This window comes from Megalobrama amblycephala, linkage group LG17 (assembly GCF_018812025.1).
Source record: "Megalobrama amblycephala isolate DHTTF-2021 linkage group LG17, ASM1881202v1, whole genome shotgun sequence".
In the NCBI taxonomy this organism is placed as follows: domain Eukaryota; kingdom Metazoa; phylum Chordata; class Actinopteri; order Cypriniformes; family Xenocyprididae; genus Megalobrama; species Megalobrama amblycephala.
Genome location: NC_063060.1, coordinates 45,157,726 through 45,169,123, shown reverse-complemented (window position 1 = coordinate 45,169,123; position 11,398 = coordinate 45,157,726). Strand labels below are relative to the sequence as shown.

Sequence of the window (11,398 nt, the reverse complement as noted above, 5' to 3'; positions counted from 1 at the left end):
GACTGCAGCTGTTCACTTCACACACCAGTGGAGCTGTTTTCCTAAAGGCTACTTTGCAAAGTTAAGGACAAAAAAAATGCACTTGACAGTGACAAATTATTGGACGTTTAATTGCAGCGGATGTTATTTTGTGTCTTTTATTCCTGCATTGTCTAATCAAAAAGTTTCGTGACTGACTGAAAATGTGTGTGTGTGTGTGTGTGGTTGGGAGGAGCCCTGTCATGATGAGTAAAGATAGATATGTGTGTCAGAGCCTGAGGTGAGTCATAGACTTGATAACAGTGTTCTGCTCGTTAAATAGAGACCAGCGCAGTCACAGCTCTGAGCCAAGACGACACGGTTAATCGTAAAAAACGAACACACACGTCAAATCTTTCTCACGTTCACATACACACATGCCTAGGCCGGGGTGATCTAAAAAGTGTAACGTGATAAATATATTAAAGATCTCTGGGAAAGGGGCAGAGAGGCACCCAGGCCAGATGTGGTCATGGTGTCAGATTTAATAGGTTTTCCAGATCTGAATGATCAGGGACGGCAGGTGGGGGAGGGAGAGGGCTCTCGTGCACCTATCGGGCGTCCATTTTACGTATCGGATTGTCTTCCTCGCGTCTCTAATTGGAGCTCTCTTTCATATCACCGTCTGTCGTTCACCCAGAAGCAGCCGTCACACACTCAACAGCTAAAAGGCGCATTCAAAAAAGGAGATAAAAAGGCGCTAGGTAGCAAGGGATGGAAAAAAGCGAGTGAGGAGACAGGCAGGCAGCGAAGAGGCGCGAGAGAAGCGACCCCATTACGCTTGCCTCTCTCTCACCTTTATCGTATTAAAATGCAGCGAAGCCAGTCGACTTAATCAGCTCCTGTCAATCACGGAGCGTGTGGCACCGAGCCACCGTGGGAGCGCGCTCGCTTCACCCCGGTCTGCCGGGTGGGTACGGCAGCCACATACTTAATACAGGTTAAACAGAGTTTAAAGACCATTTACACTTAAAGCTCAGCCAGGAGGAATTCAATCTAATCCAGACCTGGGTCAGATATGTGTTTGAAGTGTTTAAATGATTTGGAGGATATGGAGATATTTGAAAATGGCTTTTGCCATATGGGGAGATCTCGAGGAGGGATAATGAGATGCATCCTGTTTGAATGTTTGTCCTCTTCACTCACTTCTTTGAGTTTAATGTTGAACGTGTGGTGCTCGAGACCACCCACATGAATGAAAAACATCTCACATGAGATCTTTTAAAGAGTGAAGAGAGTTTCTTTATAGTTAATGTACTCTTGTCTATCACAGCTAAGTATGACAACTTTTGGTGTGAGTTGGAGGCGGGACTGTCTGCTTGTCTGGCCAATGGGAGATGAGGAGACGCGCTTTAGCTTGAGTATTTCAGTTGTTTTTCTCTTGAAAGTAATGAAATTTAAATGAGACACTTATTTCGTGCCAATCCTATGGAAGCTTATTTCCGCTATGAAATAAAAAGTAAAAAAGGTAATTGCGACTTTTTATCTCATAATTCTGACTTTTTTCTCAGAATTGCGAGATATAAACACAATTGCAAGTCAGAATTGCTTGATATAAAGTCAAGAATTGCGAGTTATAAAGTCAGAATTGCGAGTTATAGTCAAAATTGCTTGATATATAGTCAGAAGTGCAAGTTTTAAAGTCAGAATTGCACATTATAAAGTCAAAATTGCTTGATATATAGTCAGAATTGCAAGTGTTAAAGTCAGAATAGCAAGTTAAGTCAAAATTGCTTGATATAAAGTCAGAACTGCAAGTTTTAAAGTCAAAATTGCTTGATATATAGTCAGAATCGCAAGTTTTAAAGTCAGAATAGCAAGTTATAAAGTCAAAATTGCTTGATATAAAGTCAGAATTGTGAGTTATAAAGTCAGAATTGCTTGATATAAAGTCAGAATTGCAAGTTTTAAAGTCAGAATTGCAAGTTATAAAGTCAAAATTGCTTGATATATAGTCAGAATTGCAAGTTTTATAGTCAGAATTGCAAGTTTTATAGTCAGAATAGCAAGTTTTAAAGTCAGAATTGCAAGTTTTAAAGTCAGAATTGCGAGTTATAGTCAAAATTGCTTGATATATAGTCAGAAGTGCAAGTTTTAAAGTCAGAATTGCACATTATAAAGTCAAAATTGCTTGATATATAGTCAGAATTGCAAGTTATGAAGTCAGAATTGCACATTATAAAGTCAAAATTGCTTGATATATAGTCAGAATTGCAAGTGTTAAAGTCAGAATAGCAAGTTAAGTCAAAATTGCTTGATATAAAGTCAGAACTGCAAGTTTTAAAGTCAAAATGGCTTGATATATAGTCAGAATCGCAAGTTTTAAAGTCAGAATAGCAAGTTATAAAGTCAAAATTGCTTGACATAAAGTCAGAATTGCGAGTTATAAAGTCAGAATTGCTTGATATAAAGTCAGAATTGCAAGTTTTAAAGTCAGAATTGCAAGTTATAAAGTCAAAATTGCTTGATATATAGTCAGAATTGCAAGTTTTATAGTCAGAATTGCAAGTTTTATAGTCAGAATAGCAAGTTAAGTCAAAATTGCTTGATATATAGTCAGAATTGCAAGTTTTAAAGTCAGAATTGCAAGTTTTAAAGTCAGAATTGTGAGTTATAAAGTCAGAATTGCTTGATATATAGTCAGAAATATGAGTTATATCTGCACAAATAGTTTTACTATATACTTCTAGTTATTTACCTATTGCGGCTAATGCATTGGAAGTCTCACACATTCACAAGAATTTGCTTACTTCCACGTTGAAAAATAAGGTGGATTTCTTTTGCCTTTCAGATTTTGTCATGTTAATGAAGACCTTAACAATTTCAAAAAGAAGTTTCAAAAGAGACTTCAACAGTGTCTCAAACTGTGCTCAAAGTTGTCAAGACACCAAAGTGTTTAGATTTCAGTCTCAACTCAAACTTTTCTCATCCATGTCACACTTCTTTCTATGTTTATTTCTCCTCAGGAAGAAACCTGAGGGAATTCTAGTTTCTTAATACTTTAATATAACACACCTGAGGACTGAGCAACTCCTGAGCAATAAAATGTTCCTCAGGGAAGATTTTATGAGAAAGTCAACCTGATACTGCTGATTTTAGAGACAAAAACGTCAATGCTTTGCTATACCAGAAATGGCAGCGAGGGCGACCAAATTAGCATTTATGAGATCCCTATCAGCAAGTTGCTCAATTATGGAGATGTAATCATTCTCTCTCTCATTCTTTCTCTCTCTCGCGCGCGCGGGTTTAGTGTATTTCCTTTTTGCACAGCTAGCACTGCGTCGCCTGTGGTGCTGGTTTGTCATAAATGTAATTATCTTTAAATTCAGCAGCGCCTGGTTTACGAAAACACCACGGAGAAAAGCAGCGCTAATGCACACAAGCACATAAACAGACTTGTATCCGTCATAGCCTGTAACATCATCTGCCTGCAGTGGCAATAAAAGGGTGTGTGTTTGTTTGCCATTGAACATTCCCTTGCCAAGGGTGTATTTTGAGATCAATCTCTGCCACAGTCATAATCCTGTTTTGTTTGTTCCGAAACTTCCAGACATCACTGTAGCAGAAATGAAACATAAATCATGTGCATATTTTGTCATAGTATCTCTAAACTGTGTTATTGTCTTTTGGTAGAGCCCCCATCTGCTCCTCAGCACCTTATTTCCAATGTGAACGAGACCTCTGTGAATCTGGAGTGGACGGCTCCAGCGTCCTCCGGTGGCAGGCAGGACCTTGCTTATAACGTCATATGCAAGCGGTGCAGCTCGGACGGCCAGCGCTGTCAGCCCTGTGGCAACGGCATCCATTTTTCCCCTCAGCAGCTGGGCCTTCGCGCCACCCGGGTGTCCATAAACGACCTGCAGGCTCACACCAACTACACCTTTGAGATCTGGGCCGTCAATGGGGTCTCCAAGCAGAGTCCTGGACCAGAACAGGCAGTGTCTGTGACGGTTACAACTAACCAAGCGGGTAAGTGTGTGGTTTATGTTCACGAGTTATTGTTAAATATGATATTCCCACTGTTATGACTTCATTAAATACCAGGATGATGTCGTCATGTGATCTGGTCACAGGCTGATGTGTTGATTTTAACACCGAACACAGTCATCAGCTCGGTAATCAGCTTCCCGTCTGTGAAAGTACTCTGTCTTATATCACCACAGAGAAATTTCTAATTACTTCTTGCCTGTGTCTGTCAGAATGGATTTTTATGACATTAAACCGCGTGTCGGGTCAAATTGCGCGTATGTGCGTTTGTTGGCTGTTCCCGTTTGTTTGCGCTGAGTGGACTGTTAACTTTTACAAGGTGTTTAATTTCAGGTTCTTGAGAAAGCGTGAGACAGGAAGTGCCTTTTTGTCTGGCTTTGGGGACTGTGTGTGTAGAGTGGGGTCTTCCAAGTGTCTTTCTCACCATCATTGTCTTGGTGAACTCTGATTTGAATAGCCATCACACCTGTAGAGAACTCTCTTCAAACAGACCTTCGCTCCTGACTGTCTGTTCTTAGCATTTATGACCCCATATATCAGGGTTATGCCCTACAGCATTGAAGCCAGATCTGATTTTCTCTATTGGTGCTTGCTAAGGGCCATATCAGTATTACACTGGTAACAATATAACATTTCTCTTGTGTAACCCCTCCTGTTCGAACCGCCTGCTCTAAGCGGGACTCGAACCCGGGTCCGCGGCATGGGAGTCGGGCTCTCTAACAAGGTGACTAAAGACCTCTAGCGTCAGTCACTGCACAGCAACGTTTTCCCGATTTTCAACAGGAAATGTAAAAATCAAGTTAATAGAAGCTAAATATTGAACACTGATCTGTTTCTAATTATAATTTTCATCTGTGCTGAGAAACTAGGCCAGAATCGTTTCAGGGTCTGGCTTAAATTCCCCTTTGGCAACTGTAGAGTGTCACTGATAAAACCCTAAAGATTACAGATAAGAATGTGCTCCCTAGATGACTACATCAATGAACCTTCTGTAGTAGCAAAGAGGAATTATGAGAGGAGGAAAAGAGTCAGAAGCACTTGTCTGATTCTCATAGTGAATCCGTAATGATGATGGTGAAATAATCACTTTGGTGATCCATCCTTTTCCTGGGAGTTGCGAAGCTGTATTCACTACTAACCTGTGTAGCTTCCAGCGTCTAGTTTTTTTTTTTTTCAGGTTTTCTCAGTTTGACAGCATAAATATCTCCAATCTCATACCTTTTCATTGCTTTATGGCACTAACGTGTTTATGTTTCTCTCAAACAGCTAGGTGGTCGGGGTGCTCCTAGCAACACTAAGCTTTTTCTCTTTGTGTTTTTCTCTTCTTCCAGCTCCCTCTCCGGTTACCACCATCCAGGCCAAGGACATCACTAGACACGCTGTGTCTTTGGCATGGCAGCAACCCGAGAGACCAAACGGAGTCATTCTTGAGTACGAGGTCAAGTACTACGAGAAGGTGAGATGATTCATGGGAAAGCAGTTTCCAAAATTTGGCCCTGAAGAGATATTTCTAGCATATGTGGTCAACAGCATATGCTGTGTTTTGTATTTTGGCGTACAGCCCGCTGAGGCTTCTTAACCAGAAAGCTTGGTCAACCAGCTTCACCAGAAAAACTATGCTGGTTGGATTCAATTTTGCAATCCATGCTGGTTTAAGATGGTCTTTTTTAGGAGGTTCCTCATTCCTGACAACATTAGGGATGTACTTCTGGAAATGTAGTTCAAGATTAGGCCTTGTGACATCACTTACTTGTCAGGTACTATAAATGGGAAATATGCTGCTTTGCTTTTTTAAATCATGGTTTAAAGGGGACCTATTATTCCGCTTTTAACAAGATGTAAACTAAGTCTCTGGTGTCTCCAGAATGTGTCTGTGAAGTTTCAGCTCAAAATACCCCACAGATCATTTATTATAGCATGTTGTAAATGCCCATTTTTGAGTGGAAGAAAAACATGCTGTTTTCGTGCATGTGTCTTTAAATGCAAATGAGCTGCTGCTCCCCGCCCCTTTCCAGAAGAGGGTGGAGCCTTAACAGCTCATGCATCGGATATTCTGCCAAAAACTAAAAAAAAAAAAAAAACATCTCTATTGCAGTTATGCTCACGTGACATTGCAATTCTTCATCATCATGAAAGTTAATTATTTGCATGTGTTTTAAAGCTATACATTTTCAGTTTTTCTTTTGTTGTTTAGTTCTCAGAAAACCAAATATCTGAGAACTAAACAACAAAAGAAAAACTGAAAATTACTTAATGCTCTTGACTGAATAACTTTTGTAGCTTTAATAAGAATACATTTCTTACTTGAATGCTGCTGTTACATGCTCTGGTGAGGAGATAAACATGGTGGACTGTGGTCAGCTCACTCAGGGGAGGAGCTAAGCTAATAGGGCGGGGTCTGTCAGCAGTCGTGGGTGGGGCTTCTAACATAAGAGTAGGGGGAAATCTGGAAATGCTCATTTGTTTATGATTTATGAAGATTATAAAAAAAGTAGTGGGTGGATTTTTCCCATTATAGGCTGGTTGTTTACACACACATCTGTGTTCAAACACCTTATAGAGTAAATTTTGCATAATAGGCTCCCTTTGAGGTGTAGCAATCAACGTGAAGCCTTCATTTAAGTTCTTAACATGAGCCGTATGATGTCAGGTACTGTACATCAAAATGAGAGAGCTGTCTTTTAGTTCATGGCCAGACCAGACTCACTCGCACTCGCAGCAGGAGTCTGGTGAACCAGCAGGTCAGAACAGCATGGGGTGGATGGACAGATCTAGGGTGGAGCATGCAGGCCGTTGGATAGAGACAGGATAACGGCATTCTCCTCTCTCTGCTCCCGCTGTGTCTTCCTCTGGCTGACTGATTACAGATTGGAGCAGTGGTCAGATTCCTTTCCCTTACACGCTGATGTTTTCCATTGCAAACACGCTCTGACACACACACACACACACACACACAAGACCAAGACACAAAGGTTCTTGTTTTGTGATCCAACAATTACAAGCTAAACATTAGGGGACATTATAAAAAAAATAATTAAACTTAGTTCCTTTGCTTGTTTTGGTTCAAACTCGACATTGTTTAAGTGGTTTGGATGTAGTGATGAAACGGGGGAATTTTGAACAAGCAAATTCAGGTTACACCCAAGGGAGCGAGCGAAAACAAAGATGGCAACCTCGTTTTTGTACAACAAGGCTGCGGTTTTCCCTACAAAAGCCTGGCTGTAGTTTCTGTGTCAGACCTTAAACAAATCCCTCTTCCGTTTTGTTTTATCAGGGTTTGATCCCAAATAAAACAATCCTAATGACCAATCCCACGAGTTGGTTCAACATTTCCTGTTTCTCTCATCCAATCAGGATCAAAATGAGCGCAGCTATCGCATAATGAAGACCACGTCCCGAAGTGCCGAGATCAAAGGCCTGAGCCCGCTCACGTCCTATGTATTTCATGTGCGTGCCCGCACCGCTGCTGGCTACGGAGACTTCAGTGCCCCCTTCGAGTTCATGACCAACTCAGGTAAGTTTCCGTGTGCGTGTCAGTGAGCCAACAATGGCAAGTCTTTGTTTCCACAATTAGAGACTCTTGTTGAGTTTTAGGGTGGATCACCCATTCATCCGGAAACTATTTCTCTAAAGTAACATAATTATAGCCTATGTGTATGTTTTCCTTTTCTTTACGATAGTTTCTTTGTTTGCTCACTACAAAGTCACTGGTATTTTTAAAAGCAATTTAAAGCAAACTCTGTAGCGAGTGGAATGTTTTCAAGCTTTGATACTAGGTTGTTTTAACAATTTAAAAGAAACAGGATTTGTTCCTCTCTGATGAAACTAGGCTAACTGAGAAATTTAATCTGACACTCCAAATGAGAATTATATATTTGAGATGAAGTTTAATGTTGTTTTTCCTCTCAGTTCCCTCTCCCATTATCGGAGATGGTGCCAACTCCACTGTGCTGCTGGTGTCTGTGATTGGCAGCGTGATTCTCTTACTCATCTTCATCGGAGTCTTCATCATCAGCCGCAGGTAAGCCACCCGTCCCAACTGAGTGTCATTCGTCTCACAGATACTGTCTGAAACGGGAAGCATTCCTCCATCTCTCCCCCGTCCCTGTGGGCGTCTCCGTCACCTCTCCCTCACCCTGTCTGTCATCCTGTATCAGTCTTTCGATCTGTTGTTCTCCTGCTGTCTTCCCCTCTCTCTACCTGTCCATCAGTCTGGTTCTCACGGCTCTTCCTCCTTCTCTTTCCAGCATTCTCGCTCTCTTTTTTCCTGTGGTGTAGGTAGTAGTATTGTGACAGGCCGCTGGCAGCTCTTCCTGATTAGTCTCCGCTGTGCCGCTACGGGTCTCTGTGTCGCATGTGTTGGAATCCGTAGGGAACATGTACCATTCCCAAGGGAGGACGGTGTATGTGCACGTACGTGCACGTCTGTGTACCGTACTCAATCAGAGCAGCTGTCATACTCCCACGGGCGAAATGTCATGCTTGCTTTACCTTAATCAAACAACTTTTTCTTTGCAAACTCTCAGTCAGCTACACTCTTACTATCATCAGCTACGTTTCCCTTTCTGAAGGCCTCCTCCCTTTGTGTCCGATCGGAGTTTCCTGAGACTGAGGTGAGCCCTGCTGAAAAATTCAGCATAAACCAGCATGAATTCCATGCTGGTCCAGGCTGGTTTATGTTGGTTATTGCTGGTATAGTGCTAGTCCAGGCTGGTTTATGCTGGTATAGTCCTGGTCTAACTGGTGGACCAGCATAGTCATGCTGTCCTCCATCAAAACGGAGCTGGTGAAGCTGGCCTTGCAGGGTTGAGTGTGAGTAGACCAGCTGTCTGTGTGCAAGCAGTGTTTTGGGTACAAGCTTGGTTTTTGTATTGCATACTTCTATTTTTAACACATTAATGAAGTTTTAAACAAAGTAAAAACTGAAACAGGTGAAACGTTTCAAAGGATCAAAGGATTTGTCTCCTGTCTCAAAGGATCTGTACACAAATCAGTTAAAAAGAGCTTGTGTACATTGCAAAACAAAAACATAATCATAAGCAGTTTGTTCATTAACAGGATTTATGAGAAGAGCACTTGTTAAGAAAGAGCTATTGATAATGAACACTCAAAATTGAAGGTTGCTGTTTTTAAAGAATTTAGTGGTCAATTGGGAACTCCTATGTCAAAATCCAGCTGTCAGTCACTGCTCTTAAAAAGTGTACATAGTAAAAGGTATGTCATCGCAGACAGGACCATGAAATATGCACTTTCAACAATTGCTCAAAGAGAATTAATTCAACCAAAGTCAAGGGCCAAGTGCCCAACTAAAAGTCACGTAGTGTAACACTAATCACCATAATGGTGACTTCAAACAGACTTCAACAACTTTTAACAAATACGCAAGTATTTTTGTGGTCTTGCTGGAATCATATCAGCACCCAAAAGACATCATATGCTTGTCTATCAGCACACCCGCTTCTCATGTTGAGGACCAGCAAACTAGCATCCCATGATGGGGACCTGCAAACCAGCAACCAGCATCCTTTGCTGGGGACCAGCTTACAAAATATACCTTATGCTGGTGACCAGCAATGCTGGATTTTTCAGAAGGGAGAGTGTCTATTCTTGCAGTGCTTAACATTGTATCATTATCAGCCGAGATAATCATCTTCACATCCTCAAAGAGAACCATCACCCTCATTCAGGGTGAAAATAACAATTCCAGCTAAAGAATGGGGCTTTTGTTTTGGCCAAGCAGCCATTAAGCACTTCCTCAGTGTGAGACAGGACTACACCTCGTGAGTAGTTCTCACCTTTGGCCTGCTCCTCTCTACCTCGAGGGGACACCAACCACTCGATCATGGAGGCGAAGGAGGGGGGTTACAGCCCTGCACAAAGCTGCGAGGTTTCTTGCTTCTGTAGTTGGATAGCACACCTGATAATCTCCTTGTTCCTAAAATAAACGTGTACCGGCCGCTCGGGCTGATGGCACGGCCTCCTCCCACGAAGGCATGGACCCCTGCAGGCAGAGCTATTTCTATCTTCTGCGGAGCACTCAGGCGTTAAAGCCTGGCCCTTTCCTCCTGTTCTACCTGTGGATATGCCCCTCTCCCTCCCTCTAACCTTTTCTTCCTTCACTAGCCCCAAACCTTGGGGGACTTTGTCAACGCCAGAACGCTTTAGAAAAACAATAACAGCAGTTGTGCATTCCCGGGCGAGCCCCCGTTTCTATATACAGGCAGGTGACCCCATCCCCAGCAGGGAGTCTTGGTTTAGGGCAACGTCCTGGGTCGTTCCATTGCCTCTATTCTGCAACCTGCACCCATGTAAAGGGGTCAGCGGTTGGCTCTAAGGGGTCAGCAGGTGATTGGGTGAAATGGTAACTTTGAAGGTGGCACATTCTAGCTTGTTTATGTCATTGTGGACGGGCAGAGAGTGATGTTTTTAGAAGAGGGGGCGGGGTGGTTTTGGCCACTTGATGAGTTTTTGTTTACTCGTCTGTCATTCTCTCTATCTCATTCCTTTTTGTTCTTTATCTGTCAATCTCTAAACGGTTTTAGATGAAAGGCCAGTGGACTTGGTTCATGAACAGACATTTCTGCTTTGATGATGTAGTCTCTCTCTGTGCAGCTTCAATAGCTTTACAGATTTTTACAGCCCCATTTTTGTGGAAAAGGTTTAAGGTTGTTGACCTACTACAGCGATTCGCCCACCGTGACTCACACATATGCCAGTTAGTCTGGGAGTATGTTTTGTAGAAATGTTTCAGCTGATTTCTCTGAGAATTTCTCTGTTTTATATATCATTCATATAAATGATTATTTCATATATTCATATAAATATTTATATATTTATTTCCCATTGAAGTGTCTGATAACTGATATTTAGAACCAATGTTTTATTATTATTATCATTTGTTTAAATAATAACATACAATAAACATTCTACATTAGCCTCTGAAAGTGAACATTCTGCTTTAAGAGGTGCTGTAATAATAATAATAATAATAAAGTCAAATAATTTATGCAAAAATATTGCAATTATGCATAATTTGGTATCTAAAAAATACATCTGAGCACAGTTTCTGGCATTGTTAAATCTCACAGAATTCATTCCTGTCTGAAAGAAACCAATGATACATTAAAAAGGTCTTTTTTTTGTCATTTTTCTTTTCTGTGGATTAAAATCTTTCTCATCTCTGTGTGTTAACAGGAGAAGCAAATACAGCAAAGCCAAACAGGATTCTGATGAGGAGAGGCATTTACATCCAGGTAATGCAGTGACCACATAAACACAAAGATGTATGCATCACCTAAATTAAAGAAAAAGAAGTTGCATAGGAGAAGAGAAGGTTTGTATGTTCGTATGTTCTCAATGTGGTGGACAGACAGAAGCCAACAAGAGAGGGAGG

At 41.4% G+C, this 11,398-nt stretch overlaps 1 protein-coding gene across 3 annotated transcripts in view; it reads left to right on the top strand.

The window, feature by feature from the left end:
* The window catches only part of epha4a (eph receptor A4a), a 56,431-nt gene that overhangs the window by 35,442 nt on the left and 9,591 nt on the right, over positions 1-11,398 (top strand). For 2 of the 3 annotated variants that reach the window (XM_048162881.1, XM_048162882.1), the window contains exons 5-9: positions 3,652-3,987; positions 5,337-5,461; positions 7,360-7,519; positions 7,915-8,026; positions 11,200-11,258. In XM_048162881.1, coding sequence (XP_048018838.1) covers positions 3,652-3,987; positions 5,337-5,461; positions 7,360-7,519; positions 7,915-8,026; positions 11,200-11,258 — 792 coding nt within the window. Of the gene's footprint in view, positions 1-3,651; positions 3,988-5,336; positions 5,462-7,359; positions 7,520-7,914; positions 8,027-10,225; positions 10,322-11,199; positions 11,259-11,398 lie in introns of all 3 variants that reach the window. The other variant, XM_048162883.1, reaches the window with a different exon arrangement.